This window comes from Xyrauchen texanus, chromosome 24 (assembly GCF_025860055.1).
Source record: "Xyrauchen texanus isolate HMW12.3.18 chromosome 24, RBS_HiC_50CHRs, whole genome shotgun sequence".
NCBI lineage: Eukaryota > Metazoa > Chordata > Actinopteri > Cypriniformes > Catostomidae > Xyrauchen > Xyrauchen texanus.
Window position 1 is genome coordinate 4,026,629 of NC_068299.1, and position 18,386 is coordinate 4,045,014.

The following is an 18,386-nucleotide window of genomic DNA, read 5'->3' on the forward strand; positions in this document are numbered from 1 at the left end:
GACAACACTTGCGCACGTTAAGCTGAAATGAACTTATGACTGAATGTGACTGATTCACCCCCCACTTTCTCTGGAGACATATCACAAGACTCCACCATAAGACTGAGAAAGGTCAAAGATCATGTTCATTCTTTCATGGCAGGGAGAGCAGAAAACAGCCATAAAATTACATCATGACTCCTTAAATTATTAACAAGCTTGACATTTATATAGACAACAAAAAGTACAAAAAACAAAAAGTAAAAAAATAAATAAAAATAAAATAAAATTATATATATATATATATATATATAAAATTAAAAAAACCTACATATCCAAAGTTTTAAAAATGTCAAATAAAAAACATTTGTAAAAATATAAATAAAATAAAGGAAAGCTAAAAAATAAACAAATAATTATATGTATATTTAATTATATTAAAATGGAGGACAAAACCTGCAAAAATACTAAATAAATAAATACAAAATTACATATATAAATAAGTAAATAAATCCAGATATTTGTGCATAAATAAATATAGTTAAATGTGCAAGGAGATATAGAAATAAATAAATACACACATAAATAAATAAATACACCCATTAATTCAAAATATTACAATAATACAAATATAATACGGTTGAGGAAATGCAACAATGTTAAAGCACATTTTTAATTCTATATTTCTTTAATCGTTCTTTTATTTCTGTATTTATTTTTCCTTCGTTTATGACACCATTGGCTGATCATTTTAAAAGTGCTTTATTTGACAATAGAGATACAGAAATAAATATATGATTAAAGAAATATTAAAATGTGGAATAAAAATCAACTTTCAAATTAGCATTTCCCCAACCATTTATTTATGTTTTATATTGTACTATTTTTGCATTGATTGGAGCATTTATTTTATTTATTTTTTTGTATATGTCCTTGCACATTTAATTATATATATATTTATTTATGCATGAATATGCAGATTTATTTGTGTATTTATTTATTGTTGTTTGCAGGTTTCCTCCTCCATATTAATATATAATAATTATATAAATATTATGTATACATGTAAAAAAAAAATTTGTATATACATTAAACAATTTTTTTTTAACAACATATCCAAAGTTTAAAATATTAAAAATATAAATAAAATAAATAACAGGTAAAAATAAATGAATAAATAATATATAAAATATTATAACATATAAATAATGTATTAAAACATATTTATTATATTTAAATAATATATTTACTCAATATTTTTTACTACATTGTGATATATAACTTTTAATGTAACATTTATATTAGACCATTTTTACATGACAATAGACTATAAAAGGTAACATGTTTAATGATAAATGAGTGTTTTCAGCTTTGCTCAGTCATTGATATATGACAATTACATTTTATTAATTGATTCATTAGGTTCATCAACATAAAAAGTTATAAGAATTATTAAAAAAAAAGCACTTGGACAAACAGAATATAATCAAGTCATTTTTATCTATAGGAGAAATATATTAAATGCAATATTTAAATATATCCACATAAGTTACAGATTGTGTCTATGCATTAAATATTCCATTTATATTCCAATATTCCATATTAGAATGTCCATTGTCATTTATACATTCCAAAACTATTTAGAAGCCAAAATGTTCAATTATTATTACACATTATGCATTTTAATGATCTAATGCACATACAGATTTTATTGGCCTTCAAATGTGCATAAAAACATGTTTCTTGCCTCGATAACCAACGAATCCCATCTCATTACGGAAAATAAAACTCGAATTGAGTACAACAGAGCCCATATGACCTCGCTGAACTGAAAAGCGGCTTATAAAACGGTCCGTTTTCTTTCTTTGCATCATTTATAAATGACATGGGCCCATAGAGGCAGCAAATAATTGACATTTTATATTGTTTTGTCAGTAATTGCCTATTTTATTCTTGAAAGACATGATACAGTTTGAGGATGACATCATACAAAAGATCATTTTGAAGGGAGGTCAAGATACAAAACTGTTAAAAATCACAATCGCAAGAGTATATTTAGATCTTCCTGACACACAGAAAAATCTGAAAGGTCAAAAGCAAAAAGAAAATTCATGGTTTTTCTGGCTATATTGTACAAATAAAGCTGTAAATACAGTTTAGTGTTTCAAGAGCATCGCAATGCTTATTTTATTTACATTAATATTACACAGTTTTAACCGCTGCACACCAGGCCAAATGATTCAATCAGGAGATGATATCACAGACAAATAAAATAAATATTGCAGACAATATCTGTAACAAATGATGAAGATACATAAATAAATTACTGCCACCTCATCATGCCTAAGAACAGTGTTTTATTCTTAAATAAATCCAGAATGCAGTCATACGGTCATCACCTACAGTATATACTAAGCTTTAGGCGTATAAAGCTCTGGCTTTTGACCATGTTATCCACCTAATGGCTTGATATGGTTACAAACACCATGATAATGTTACATATATTTCACATGAAGTGCATAGCCTACGGTGTTTACAGTGTGTATTTGCATTTCAAAATAACAAAGCGTAATAGTGTGATTTACACAAATGAACTGATTTGCTTCCTAATGTAAATTCACTGTTCAACTGTTCAAGTCAACATCTGGTGCAGAACATGTCAGTTTAAACACTGTATTGTTATTCCTGTAAACAGTAAATGTTGCAATAAGGACTATAAACAAGGTCAGCTAGCAGGAACGGAAAATGAAAGGAGTTTAGAGTAAGCACACGGGCACAGTCGTCATCTGCACGGAGTAGTGTGGGTTTACTAGTGTTATTTCAACATGAAGCTGCCTTGCTCTAAAAGAGAGAATCTCACGAAACTGGTCAAGAACGTCCAGTTGTATTTCACTCCAAAATCAAAATCAAAAATGAGAAATTATTTTGCAAAAAAGTAAATTGAGCCTATTTTACACCCATTATGATTTTTTTGCAATGTAACTGCATTGCTCTGTGATATATCCATGACAATTAAGCACATTCGATGCAAAACCAAAAACCTCATTCTCATTATTGTAATGTGCAATAAAAGGTATATTATGCGGATTGTGATGCATTTATACATCATAGTAATATATGTTTTAAATACTTTATTATTATTATTATTATTATTAAAATCATCTTAAATAAACCACTGGGTCCAGACAGGATGATTTTCATTACTGTATTGCGGTCATGAGAATGAGATTTTTTGTGGCATTACGGTAATTAAAAAAATCTTTATTATAATGAAAATGCAATGCAAAAAAATATAACGGCCCAAAAGAGTCGTTTATTTTTTCTTTTGTCTTTTTTGGATTTTGGGAAGAAATATAACCTGACCATCTCTCATTCACATTACTGTAATGCACAAAAAAAATGCACTTTTAAATGGTAAAGCATTAATACATCAAGTATTGTATTTAAGCTGATTATAATAACATGTCCAGAAAGGATGACTTTCATTACTGATATGATGCAATGAGAATGTTTATTTTTTTTTTGCATTACAGTAAAGAACGTGTGGGGGAAAATATCCTTATTATAATGCAAATGCATCCTTCAAAATGAATTACAGTAATGAGAATGAGATTTTTTTTGGTTTTTAATTTTGAACTACAGAAATGAAAATTTGTGAGGAAAATATCCTGATAATCCTAAAAATCAAATGCAAAGAAAATTACAAAAGAAGCCTATTTTTATTTTTCCAAAATATAATGTATTAACTACCTAACTAATAGTTGGAAGAATAATAGAAATATATGAAATATGGATCATATATTTCTTATTTTGGACAGTATAAAGAATGTATCTGTTGCAGATTACAAACCAAACACAAAAATGTTTTAACCTCATTCATGGTAACACTTTATGAATTTACTAGTTTTTGCAGACTTCAACCAGTAAATGCATACACCAAAACAAACCAAACACAATGCAAGAAAGTGCCAGTGAGCAACTTGTAAAGCACACAGGTCATCAAGAGAAACGATAGCAGTGTTCGATTTTAAGTTCTATGCAGAAATGGAAAACCACCGCAAGGCTATTATAAGGACGCAAAGACCGTCTTAGATGGTTTGATCCAATAAATGTGTCATAATTCTTAATATCTTGCCATTAGAAACCAAATGATTAAAATGCACAGACATTTCCAGGTATGTTTTCCATGCATTTAACAGTTTGTGTTTATATGAACGGTGGTTAATGTCTACATCACTTAGCACTATTAGTTAGCACTAATAAAATAAAAAATTCAATTCAATAAAAACCTGATTAAAACAGATGCATTTCTTTCCCTGTAATTTCATATCCATGCATAACAAAAAGAAAAACATTCACATATTCACTATTCAAATTCCTGCATTAATATCCAAAGAGAGAACTCATTTTGCTACAGTCCAAAGAACATTCCACAGTAGTGCAACACAATTCAAACTTGGTCCATATGATGTGTGATTCAGGACGTAGCATAACTCCTACGGTTAGCAAAACAATGTATTAGTAGTGCGAGAGTTTCCATTTAAACTCTTGAAACACTGGAGGTGCAAAAGAGCTCAGCAGATGGACAAAAGAAGCATTTGACCATGATGTTGGACAGCGGTTCCAAGAATAGAGAAATTGCCTCTGTCTGTAGGACAGTCTTGAGTGGCTTTACCAGTTCAAGTATCGAGTTAGTGTTCGGTGGCTGTTTTCTAAAAGGACTAGTTACTTCAGGAGAATGGAGGGAGTATTTCACTGCTGTTTTATCTAACATTTTACTAACACAAGGGGAAGTATTTATGACCTCCATTTTAAAGACATTTACTTTGGTAAAAAATTATGAAAAGCTGTATAAATTAATTTGTTAATCCTAAATATAATTGTGCTATAGTGCCATTTCAGCTGGGCCAAATCTATCCTTACATTCAAAAAGTTCTAATTTTGGAGTAAAATAGGACTAGGACATTTTCTTGACAGGTTTAAAGGAATAGTTCACCCAAAAATGAAAATGTTCTCATCATTTGCTCACCCTCATGTGTACGACTTTCTTCTGCAGAACACATTTTAGCTCTGTAGGTCCATAAAATGCAAGTGAATGGTGACCAGAACTTTGAAGCACCAAAAAGAACATAAATGCAACATAAAAGTAATCCATACGACTCCAGTGTTTTAATCATTCAGAAGCGATATGGTAGGTGTGGGTGAGAAACAGATCAATATTTATGTCCTTTTTTACTATAAATTCTCTTCCCAGGCCAGATGGTGATATGCATGAAGAATGCAAATTGCCAAAAACAAAAGAAGAATATAAAAGTGGAGAATGATAGTAAAAAAAAAAAAAAAGGACTTAACACACACCTATCATATCGCTTCAGAAGATATTGATTTAACCACTGGAGTCTTTTGGATTTATTTTATGCTACCTTTATGTGCTTTTTGGAGCTTCAAAGTTCTGGCCACTTTTCACTTGCATTATATGGACCTACAGAGCTGAAATATCCATATTCATACAGAAAATCACATCTGGGATGGCATGAGGGTGAGTAAATGATGAGAGAATGTTCATTTTTGGGTGAACTGTCCCTTTAAGTAGGATATTCACATTTGGGTCCTGATCAACCTTTCTGGCTTGATTTTTCCTTAATGACCAGCTGACTGTACATTATCCTTTACTTACTGTCTGGAATAATACAGAACTTTCTCTCCACCTGAAACCCACCTGAAATAGCACTATAACTGGTTTTAGTTCATCATAATAGGAATATTTAAATGTGAAACGCAAATTTCCCATTATCGATTTGTTGCTTATTTATGAGACAAGGGCTTGCGATGTGAAGAAATTCGGTGCCTACCAACATCTGTAAGAACAGGGTAAATTATGAAACTATGATGAACCAATTTCTCATATACATGGAGAGAATGTGACCGACTGTCACGATCAATCGAGAGCCACACCAAATTCTTGAGAATTGGCCATCGGGCCTCTAAGACCCAGTGATAATGTACAAAGTGTATCTGCTGCAATGGATTCTCAAACCCAAACAGCGCAGTGTGGTGTGGTGGATCTTTGTTCGGTAGGCTTGGAGTCCTGCTAGCTTCATATAGTTCAGTTCAGTCTTGGTCACTGGTGCACCTCGTTCTCAATAAGGCTGTCTTGTCCTGACTGAAAATCACCCTCGTTTACCGCTTCCTCGTCCTGCGAGGACCCCTGCCCTTCATCCTCGACGCAGCCCGTCTCGTCTGAGTTCGGGTCCTGGAGCACTTGAGCAACATACGTCTGCTGAGGAAGGGAAAAAAACAAAAACAATAACAAAATAGCACAAGCTGAGGGCATTACAATAGGTTCATCTCAGAGAACACACAAGCAATTACCGATGCAATAGCTTTAGGTGAGGAACAGACTTAAATCTATATCTGAATTATTCGGCTACGGCGCATGGGATGCACCGATCTGGTACCTGGATCGGAAGAGCCCGATCCAAATCCGATACAGTGTGTTAGTCATGGTTGTTACTGTGAAGCTCCAAAAATGACATAAAAGGACCATAAAAGCACCATTTAAGTAGTCCATATGACTCGTGCATTTTATTCGAAGTCTCTTGAAGACATAAGATAGCTTTGTGAATTGCTAAAGGCTGCGTTTAAGAAGGCACTGGTGTTCTGCAATACACGAGCGCTCCACACAAACTCAGATGGAGATGCTCGATAGTTCGGTTTGCCTATAGCATGCATCGAGAACGGCACAGGAGGAGCATTTCACCACAATTTGAATACGAATCGTATTAAAATACTGTGAACTAGGCTACATACATGCACTCAGAGGACCTCTTGGAGTGTTCTGACCTTCAAAATAAAAGCCAGAGGGCTTTAATGTTAAGAAGGCACGACTGTATATATACTGTATATTACTATTGTATAATACATTTCAAAAAGTTAATAAATATTATTATTATTATTTGTTTACATATTACATGTAAAGACATCTTCTTTTCTACAGAAGAAGGTCTGTTCCTCTCTCAAAGCTATTGTATTGTTTCAGAAGACTTGGAATATAGCGCTTGAGTTTTATGGAATACTTTTATGGCACTTAAATGGTATAATTTGTTCTATTTAAGAGTTCCGGTGTTGCAGCCTCTGGTCACAGTGTGAACATTCTTAGAAATGTTTCTTTTTGTGTTCCACAGAAAATTGAACATAAATACTGCACATGGTGGCAACGGTTTCATTTTTGACTGAACTATGCCTTTAAAATGAGAACTTGCCATAGACTTGACAGGTGGGGATGAGTCTGGTGGTCTTCCGTTGTCCACACCATCCAGTTCGATCTGTACAGAACATCAGAGAAAACATACTTTATCTCTATCTATTTAATTAATAATCTCTCAGAGCGATAATTCTGGGCTAGACTGTGTTAAAAGCCAACGTTCAGGCAGACTGGACCAGTTCTGACCTTGTAATTGTGTGCGCTGAGGTATTTAAAATGACCGAAGACGACATGGGAGAGGCAGATGATGATGGTGATGACCAAAACCACAAAGGTAAACATTGATGTCGGAGCAACAAAACCTGCCAGGGTGACAGAGAGTAGGGGAGAAAAATCATATAAGAGAAATGACAACTGGAAAGAAGGATATTGAAGAGTAACAAAAGCTCTGTTGCAAACTCTGCTGTTTACAATTGAATGTCTTTCTTTCAATTTAAAGGAATAATTCACATAAAATGAATGCCATCCCAGAAGTGTATGATGTTCTTTCTTCTGCTGAACACAAATGAAGATTATTAGAAGTGTATCCCAGCTCTGTTGGTCCATACAATGTTAGTGAATGGTGACCAGAACTCTGAAGCTCCAAAAAGCACATAAAGGCAGCATAAAATTAATCCATATGACTCCAGTAGTCTTCTGAAATCGGTTTTGGTTGAGAAAAGACCAATATATAACTTCCTATTCACTATAAACCTTAACATCAGCAGTTTCTTTGATGATCATGACTTCAAGCTCGATTACACTTCCTAGCATCATCAAGCGCTCTGCATATGCCTCCAGCACTAGGTAATGTAATCGAGCTTGAAATCATGATCAAGCCTAGAGACTGCAGATATCAAGATTTATAGTGAAAAAGGAGTGATATTTTGGTCTGTTCTCAACCAAAGCTGATTTGATCGCCTCAGAAGACATGGATTAAACCACTACAGTCGTATGGATTACTTTTATGCTGCCTATATGTGCTTTTTGGATCTTCACATTTCTAGTCACCATTCATTTGCATTGTGAGGATCTACAGAGCTGAAATATTCTTCTAAAAATCTTCATTTGTGTTCTGCAGAAGAAAGTCACACACATGGTTAGGGCGAGTAAATTATGAGAATTTTCAATTTTGGGTGAACTATTCCTTTAAGAAACCTCAAAAAATGCATAAAATAACAATTAATTTCAACACTTGTTCTCTGTATCCAGTCCCATGCAAAGCATGCTGGGAAAAGGAAATCCCCAGCCCAGTTTCATCAATGCTACAGTAACACCACAAAAAGTATTCATGCAGTTCCAACTCAAAAGGATTAAGTAAACTTCCATTTTACAAATTTAAATGAATTAAACACAATGAAATCAAAATGTTCTAGAATTGTGCTGCTTTAGATTATTTTAATTACATAAATTGAACAAGCAGTGAAAATCCTTTTTTTCTTTTAGTGTAGGCTTATCGTTATGTACTGGCTCAACAAATGGTATATTGTTCATTTCTAATGGAAAATTAAATAGAGAAATTCTCTGTTGTGCACGTTTAATACACTATTTAAACTGGAAAATTATATCAACATAATTCTCAATTCCCTCCATCGACCAAGTTTATTACAATCCTTTCCAGGATTGGCTCATCTGTGAAGGATACATGCGCTGCTGCTTAAGAATTTGGACAAAACACGGTATTATATAAATCAGTGTAGTTTTGCCGTGTGCTGTCTGGAACAGCCTACGATTATGGAATGTGCCGTCTTTGTGCCTGAAAATGCTGTCTAAGTGTGCATGTCCCTAGGGTTTAGAAAATAATCACTGTTTGTTGGTGTCTTACTTGTACGGACAGTGGAGAAAAAAAGCAGCCAGAAGAGGCAGAGTATCGGTGCTGCCACCACCTGGTTAACAGCTCCAGAGTGAATCTTTTTATCCAGCTTAGAGGGCAGGTAGGCATAATACATATTATACCTGTCCACAAGGTGCTTGAGCAGCATGTACATCAGACCTGCAGACAACATTCACAACATATGATTCATTCATTACTTCTTAAAAACACACTATCATTTTTTTATTACTCTTGAACTTTTTGTTCTGATCTAGGAGTCCAGTTTCATTACTAAAGTAAAGCAATTCTTAAAGGGATAGTTCACCCAAAAATTAAAATTCTCTCATAATTTACTCACCCTCTTGCCATCCCAGATGTGTATGACTTTCTTTCTTCAGCAGAACATAAATTACGATTTTTAGAAGAATATTTCAGCTCTGTAGGTCCATACAATGCAAGTGAATGGGTGCCAACATTTTGACGCTTCAAAAGGCACATAAAGGCAGCATAAAAGTAATCCATATGACTCCAGTGTTTCAATCCATATATTTAGAAATGATATCATAGGTGTGGGTGAGAAACAAATCAACATTTAGGTCAGAAATGCTAGCAATTCTTCTCTCTGCCCAGTAAGGGGTGATATGCATGACAAATGTGAATCACCAAAAACACAAGAAGAATGTTAATTTGGAGACTGACTAAGCAGGGAGGAGAATTTATAGTAAAAAAAGGACTTAAAAATGTATGTTTCTCACCCTCTCGCAGCTGGAGACATGGATTTAATCACTGGAGTCTAATGGATTACTTTTATGCTGACTTAAAAGATATTAGGAGCTTCAAAATTTTGGCACCCATTCACTTGCATTGTATGGAACAAAACAGCTGAGAAAGACTTCTAAAAATCTTTGTTTGTGTTATTCAGAAGAAAGTCATACACATCTGAAATGGCATAAGGGTGAGTAAATGATGAGAGAATTAAAATGTTTTGGGTGAACTATTTCTTTAAGAGGGAAATATGTGTTACTAACCAAATGGTACAATAATAGGACAAGTGATGCTGTATGTCATGACCACAGTGAAGACGTTCATCATCCAGGCATAAGCAGCTCCAAACTGGAACTCGTACGCTTGATGCTGTAGAGCAAAACAACCACATCAGAATAAGACTCACTACAGAATCATTACAACGAGAATATTTGGCCAAAAGAAGCAAATGCATTTGTAAATAGAGTGTGCAATGACTACTATATATAAAACACACCTTCTTCACGTTGCGCCTCTCAGCGACGGAGCGTGCCAAACACAGGCGGATCATATACAAGAGAAAATACGGTATGCGTAACAGGTCCATGGCGTTACCGATGAAGGCAGACGCGATGACATAATTCACAAAGAAGGCTCCATTATCTGGCAGGAACACACACCTAAAGGACACAAAATGAATTATACATATATAAAATGCAGCTACAAGTGTCTATTAGCAACTTGATAATTATTAACCAATAGTCTATTTCACTGTATAATTGGACCTCAGTGCTGGTAGATCTCTCGTAGACTTACTCAAATCGTACTTTTGCCTCATCAAGAAATTTCTTGTCAAAGAGCCAGCGGAAGAAAAGATCCAAACTGCATATAGGAAATAAAAAAGCAATGTGGAACGATTAGCGCAAATGGAAACAGGTCTATTTGATCTCGATCGTGTGCAGGCATCTGAATATTAAGAAGCGGAGTCAACTATATTATTTCTAGCAGAACCCCTTTAGTTCAAATTCAAAGTGCCTCTTCTTCGCAACTTAAGCCAGATGAGAGAACATACCTGCTGAGTCCAAGAGATGGCAGCAGCAAAACCATAAAGATGAGGAAGGTGTAGCACTTGTGCATGGTGGTTCTGTTCTCTCCAGATCTGTAAGGCAAAGGTCACATACAATCGGAGCTTAGTTCATCCAAAACTAAAAATTATGCCATTTACTTAACCTCATGTTCTTCAAAACCTCTAGGACTTTCTTCAGTGAAACATAAAATAAAAGGACAAAAAAAAAGCATTATTTTTCAAGTTTGCTGAAGCTATTCAATAGCTTTATTATATTGTGGGTTCAATACAGGTTAAGCTCAATCGACAGAATGTGTGGCATAATATTGATTACCATAAAAATACATTTTAAAATGAAATAAAGTTTTCTTTAAAAAAAGCAAACATCTGGGTTGCAGTGAGGCACTTACAATGGAAGTGAATGGGGCGAATCCCTAAACATTCAAATACTCACGGTTTAAAAAATAACAGCCACAAGACCTAAACAATATGCGTGTTAACATGTGGGAAAAAGTTTACTTACCAACCACTTCTGTGTAAATTTATAGCCAATTTTACAACTTCGTTGTCATGACGATGTCATATAAATAAACCCCAAAACGACTGTAAAAATGATGCTTTAAACAACTTCACAGCTCAAATAATACATGAGTTTTAACAGAATAAGTAATGCAATTGATTTTATACAATTTTAAGCTTCACATTTCTGCCTTTAAACACTCTAAAAATTGGCCCCATTCACTTCTATTGTAAGTACATCACTGTAACCTCAATTTTTGCTTTTTTTAAAGAATAGGACGGATGAGTCAAAATACATCTTTGTGGTTATCAACATTATGCCACAAATGCTGTCGATTGAGCTTATCTTGTATTGAACCTGGAATATTCCTTTTAAGTGATGTTTTTTTTACTCAATTTGGAATTTTTTTTTAACTTCAATCCGGGTGGTGGAGGACAAGTCTCAGTTCCTTCCGCTTCTGAGACCACCAATCTGCTTATTTTATCACGTGACTCGTGCATGACACCACGGAGACCCTGTGTGGAGGCTCATGCTACTCTCCGCGATCCATGCACAACTTACCACGTGCCCCATTGAGATCGAGAACCCCTAATCGTGACCACGAGGAGATTACCCCATGTGACTCTACACTCCCTAGCAACCGAGCCAATTTGGTTGCTTAGGAGACCTGGCTTGAGTCACTCAGCACACCCTGGATTCAAACTCAGGACTCCAGGTTTGCTTGTCAGCGTCAATACTCGCTGAGCTACCCAGGCCCCCCAGCATGCACAGATTTAAAGAAGACTCAAATGTGAAAACATCCATAGGGACTTTCAAACGTCTGGACATCCGATTCCCGCACCACTGAATTGATTTCATAACTATGTTGTTGAGTTTGCTTGTCTAGCAAGAGGACATTTTCATGCGTGTGCCTGTATCAACCTCTGGATTCATATCCCGAGGTTACCAGAGCCGGACAGATCCGGCTCCGTTCCTGCTTGGTGTGAGACTCCACTGCTACGTGTCGATGAGTGACGACAAACTACAGCCGGTGCTAGCCAGACATCACTTCGGTCTTTTACAATGGACTTCGGAGGATGAACTGATGCTAACTCCAACTGTAAGACATTGGATACTTCATATGCCACTGCCTGAAACTTGAACTTAGGATGGACCCCACCGAACCTTACCGAAATAACCTACCGGTTGAACAGTGATGCACGTCACTGATCTCTGCCTGAATCACCTTGATCTAATGAGGGACTACACTCTTAAGCCTTCATCAGCCAACTAACAAAGGACAATTGCATCTATGTGAACTTCTGCAGTTAATAAAGGATGGACTTATGAATCTTATAGTTCATACAAAATCTTTGTTTAAACACTGACACTTAACACTTAATTAGTTTAATCATTTTAAACCATGACTTGCACTGCACACAAATAACTAATATTGGCATTATATATAGATATTACAGTTTCATTTTCTGTTAATGCATGATTTTCTGTAAAGCTGCTTTGAAACGATGTGTGTTGTGAAAAGCGCTATACAAATAAAATCGACGACATGTGGGTGAGTAAACGATGACATCAAGTCAATGCGTCCACAAGAAATCAACTTGGAGCTTAGTAGCGATCACGCTATTATGTGTACTGTATAAAGAACTCTTTATACTTTTGACAATTTGACATTCAAAAACAGCAAAAAAATAAATAATTATTAACAGAGATTGGTCAGATACCGTGTCCAGTGGGCCTCAAAAAAGGCGGAGTAGTAGACGATAGTAGGGAGAAGAGCTGAGAAGCACCACAACAGCAGGGTTGGGAAGAATTGGGTGACGATGGGGTTCTGGAGGAAAAGACAGAGGAAAGGACAGAGGAGTGACAGGATCATGACAAAACAGCCACAATGCATTTAACTGTGATGTTCCATAATACTGTTCCATTAAAGCCGGTTTACTAATATTCAGAAAAGTATGCTATCTCTGAGCACTTACGTTAAGGTACTCCACGGGTTTGGTGACGTTGAACTTGTCCATGGTGGAGATGATAATGGCGGGGGTCGTGAGGAAGAAGAGCAGGAGAAAGAGCAGGCAGTTGATGACAAAGCAGCGGAGCCACCATTTGAGGCCACCAATGGACAAATTCTCCCTGTAAAGAACAAGAGGACAACTGAAGGAGTGTTCTGTTGTTGTAATGAACTGACAAAATCATTTTGTGAGGCAAGACATTCTGGAGGGTTTGAAAGACGAAATGTGAAGCTTTTCTTTTTAGAGCTTAAACTACTTTTCTAAACAGACTTTTAGATATGCATTACAGACATAATTCCTTTGAGTGGAGTTTGCTCCATGTAAACAGTCTCTCTTGTGCATATCATGTGAAAGTTACTGGACATCCTGGCTTAATAAAGTCATGACATGAGTTGAAAATTGGATAGAACTTTGCACAGACGAAAAGGTCAGTATGCGATTTTATCACTAGTTCATAATTTCGTGCAGTCCGACTGTCTTGCCCCATAGACTTCTATTGTACTGTATTTGTGTCTTATAGTAATTTTCCTTTGTTTTAATTAAATCATTGTCTGTGATAATCAACATTATACCATAGACTATCAATCAATGAAACGTGTGAAAAGAATTAATGAGATTTTAGAAACAAGTGCTGTTACCAGTAGACGTTCTGTGGGTCTGGAGCGTACGTGACTGTCCAGTTACAAGTGTTGAGGATGCAGCTGAATGGAGATGACTTTGGCTCTCTTCGACAGTGACAGCCATGACACTGACACGCGTTAAAGTCCTTCAAAATGCTGGGAAGGGAAACAAACACTAATATTACTGAAAAGTACTGCAGCAGTACCATGGTACAGTGACATATCAGATGGTAATTCTATGGTGCTTTGATATACACCGATCAGCCACAACATTAAATCCACCTGCCTAATATCGTGTAGGTTCCCCTCTGCATGGACTCCAAAAGACCTCTGGAGGTGTTTTGTGGTATCTGGCACAAGGAGATACCAGGTGGGGCCTCCATGGATCAGACATGTTTGTCCAGCACATCCCATAAATAGTCAAACAGATTGAGATCTGGGGAATTTGGAGGCCAATTCAAAACCTTGAACACTTTGTTGTGTTCTAAAACCATTCCTGAACACTTTTTGCAGTGTAGCAGGGCGCATTATCCTGCTGAAAGAGGCCACTGCCATCAGGGAATACCGTTGCCATGAAGGAGTGTATGTGGTCTGCAACCATCTTTAGGTAGGTGGTACGTGTCAAAGTAACATCCACATGAATGACAGGACTCAAGGTTTCTCAGCAGAACATTGCCCAGAGCATCACACTGCCTCCGCCGGCCTGCCTTCTTCCCATAGTGCATCCTGCAGCCATCTCTTCCCCAGGTAAACGACACACACGCACCCGGCCGTCCACATGATCGAAAATAAAACGTGGCCACCAGGCCAATTCTACCAATGCTCCATGCTCCAGTTCTGACTCTCACGTGCCAATTGTAGGCACTTTTGGTGGCAGACAGGGGTCAGTATGGGCACTCTCACCGGTCTGCAGCTACGCAGCTCAATACGCAGCAAGCTACGATGCACTGTGTGTTCTGACACCATTCTATCATGGCCAGCATTAAAGGGGTCATATAATGCCATTTTTGTACAAGTTAATATGAATCTTTAGGGTCTAAATGAAAACTTTGTAATATACTTTTATTAAAAATTCTCATTAGTATTTTAAGAAAACACTAATTTTACCTGCTTAAATGATAATGAGCTTTGGTAACCCCGCCCCTCCATTCTGGAGTTATTCTCCGTATAACTGTTTTTTTGACATTACTTCTTAATCAGTAACATACAAGTAAACCAGGTGTAACTTAGTGTTACCATGTTAACTGTAACACCTGCGTACACAGTTTTAAATAACACAATAACCATAACGCGTTGTTCATTATAAACGTGGGATTATGAATTATATTGAGAACGTCGTAACGTTATGGAAAACATGCCGTAATGTACCCTGAGTGTAAACATTAGCCACATTCATTGTGAAGCGTGCAAGCGATTTGCAAAGATTAATATAAAGGTTAATAAAGCGTTACACTTACTTCTTCTGGAGGTGCAGAGGGAATATAAATAGTTGGTACCGAATCTTTTTCAGCAGCAGCTCTTAGCAAAACCAGCTTTATACTGACCCTCGTTTATAAAGCAGTCTGGTGAAAAATGATTCGCGCAAACATGAACGCACTGACGTTGCTCGTGGGGAATATTCCCATCGTAAACAAAACTCAGCCACTGCGTCTTCAGCGGTTCAGATTTAGGAACATCAAAATGACTGCTGTGTTCGTTATTACACCGAAGAACAGAACACCACAATCGCTTAGGTGCCATTCTGCTCCAGTGTATCAACAATGATGACGGACTATGATTGACAGCTCGCTCACGAGCGACGTCACACGGTCGAACGGCTCGATTTGAGGCAGGGGAAAATATATAAGGAGATTAAAACAAAAACACTGGATGGATTTTTATCATAATAGGATGGTTGTGTACAGGCACAGCCAACACACATTTCAGTACAATCAACTTGAAAAAGTGCATGTACCATTATATGACCCCTTTAAGTCGTTCAGCGATATGTGCTACAGTAGCTCTTCTGTGGGATTGGACCAGATGGGCTAGCCTTCACTCTCACATGCATCAATGAGCCTTGGGCACCCATGACCCTGTCTCCGGTTCACCAGTTATCCTTCCTTGGACCCCTTTTGGTAGGTACTAACCACTGCATACTGGGAACCCCAAACAAGACCTGCTGTTTTGGAGATGCTCTGACCCAGTTGTTTAGCCATCACAATTTGGCCCTTGTCAAAGTCCCTCAAATCATTACACTTGCCTATTTTTTATGCTTCCAACACATGAAATTCAAGAACTGACTGTTCACTTGCTGCCTAATACATCCCACCCCTTTACAGGTGCCATTGTAATGAGATAATATATGTTATTCAATTCACCTTTCAGTGGTTTTAATGTTGTGGCTGATCAGTGTACAGCCTGGTACTGAAATGCATATACCAAGGTATTTACACTGTGTGGTCCAAGGTAATTCTAAGAATATCAAGGTTTTACCATGGTACTTTCTGGTTAAGTGATAGCACTTTGAAGCATACCATGGTAATACTGTATTTCAAAACAACAACAAAAACACCTTATTACCATGGTATCATATTAATAAAATCATGATTATAACAGTCATTTTGGAGACTTTTTTTTTGTTAGTGTTACAACAAGGTTTCCCACACTTTTGACCAATGAACACCCAAGTCCTTTCCAGGATTTTTGAAGACCATTCAAATTAAGTGAACAGTTCACCCAAAATTTAAAATTCTCAAATTGTTTTTATGTCTTTATTTGTGTAAGTAATTTTCCGCCTGCATGTTTAGATGGATACTTGTCTGACGGTAAATGGAAAGGTGGTTATTTCATGTATTTGATTTAAATAAATGTATTTAATTTTCAATGTAAAATCACTGAAGCAAGAATATTCACCGATCCCGCCGAAGTAATTGGGTGTATATATACACACACACACACACACACACACACACACACACACACACACACACACACACACACACACACACACACACACACACACACACACACACACACACAGTATATATATATCGTGAAGGAGGGAACAAAATTTATTTATTCACACACATGATGTATTTTCCCAGACACCAAAATACCTGACCCACACTTTTTAATTGCACTTAATTTTTTTTAAATCAAGGTGTCTTGCTTTATTGTGTAGGCTTAACCCTAACCCTGCTTAACGAAAATTACCCCATAGTACAACCTAGCGTCCAACCAGCGGCATTACGGTTTGTCAGTTTCCTGTGGAGGTTTTTTGTTTTAAGTGACCAACAAACCAATCAAAACTTGGTCGACCAAGACTCTTCTCATCGACTAACCTTTGGTGGACTATCAAGGGGCAGCCCTAATTAAGATCCTAAAATGTAAAGAGAGAAGATACAGATGGAGTCACACTAGCAATAGCCATAGACCTGAAAACTCGAAGGCTCACAGACACTAATAAATTTAACTAAGCTATTATATACTCCTCGGTGTGGATGCACGCATAGACGATTTAGGGCAGTTAGCTGCTACATTTGACAAGGATCACTCGATAGTTTGACTGTGATGCCTGAACGGTTGTTGACATCCTCTCAATAGCATGTGATGCAAAGGAAAAAATAAATATGGAAGTACATACAGAAATAAATGAATGTTTAAAGAAATACAGGATAAAACATTTTTTTTTTTTTTTTTTTATATTGTATTATTTTTGCATTGATGGGTGCATTTATTTATTTCATGTATATCTCCTCGTACATTTGATTATTTATATATTTATTTAGGGAAGAATATGTGTATTTAAATTTTAAATTATTTATGTTTTTTTTTATGTATGAATTATTTTTGCAGGTTTCATCCACCATAACAGCAGAGCAAAACCAGAAAACTGCATAATGTAATAATCAGCACAGAAATTTCAAGGACGTTTAAGATTGTCTTTATTTCCAGGACTTTAAAACACAATTTCCAGATTTTCTGTGACCATGTGAAAACTGTAAAACCACACATGCACGCTTGCATGCACACACACAAAACAAAATGTATTTTAGACTTACAGTGCTGTCATTGCTTCATTCTGGAAGGTCACAAACGCCATCCCAAGAGGTTTTGTGTTGACTTTCTCCCTTTCTTTTCTGTATTCTTCCTTCAGGTTGGCCTCAAGTACAGTGTAGTAATGCACCGCATCTTCCTGCAGAGATGGATAAAAATATTAGAATCAGTCACAGTCATGCATTTTGCTTTGAAGACCCCATGAAATCAAAAATCGGGGATTTGCAGCTTTTAGTCCATGTCTGTTTGCTTAGTTTGAGGCCTTTGTGTGCTAGTGTACAAAATGTAATCTCAACAAACTTACCTATATATATATGCATTTTAAATAGACAGTCTGTTAATTCTGGGACAATG

General features: G+C 36.2%; 1 protein-coding gene across 5 annotated transcripts in view; it reads right to left on the reverse strand.

Moving 5' to 3' along the window:
• Positions 1 to 1,343: 1,343 nt before the first annotated feature.
• tmem63ba (transmembrane protein 63Ba) overlaps positions 1,344 to 18,386 on the reverse strand; it is a 55,158-nt gene continuing 38,115 nt past the window's right edge. For 4 of the 5 annotated variants that reach the window (XM_052089975.1, XM_052089979.1, XM_052089974.1 and 1 more), the window contains 12 exons: positions 18,038 to 18,171; positions 14,013 to 14,150; positions 13,342 to 13,495; positions 13,087 to 13,193; positions 10,852 to 10,938; positions 10,596 to 10,661; positions 10,297 to 10,459; positions 10,064 to 10,169; positions 9,048 to 9,215; positions 7,430 to 7,545; positions 7,242 to 7,304; positions 1,344 to 6,259 (listed from right to left, as the gene is read on the reverse strand). In XM_052089975.1, coding sequence (XP_051945935.1) covers positions 6,101 to 6,259; positions 7,242 to 7,304; positions 7,430 to 7,545; positions 9,048 to 9,215; positions 10,064 to 10,169; positions 10,297 to 10,459; positions 10,596 to 10,661; positions 10,852 to 10,938; positions 13,087 to 13,193; positions 13,342 to 13,495; positions 14,013 to 14,150; positions 18,038 to 18,171 — 1,461 coding nt within the window. In that variant the 3' untranslated portion in view covers positions 1,344 to 6,100. The remainder of the gene's footprint in view (positions 6,260 to 7,241; positions 7,305 to 7,429; positions 7,546 to 9,047; positions 9,216 to 10,063; positions 10,170 to 10,296; positions 10,460 to 10,595; positions 10,662 to 10,851; positions 10,939 to 13,086; positions 13,194 to 13,341; positions 13,496 to 14,012; positions 14,151 to 18,037; positions 18,172 to 18,386) is intronic. The other variant, XM_052089978.1, reaches the window with a different exon arrangement.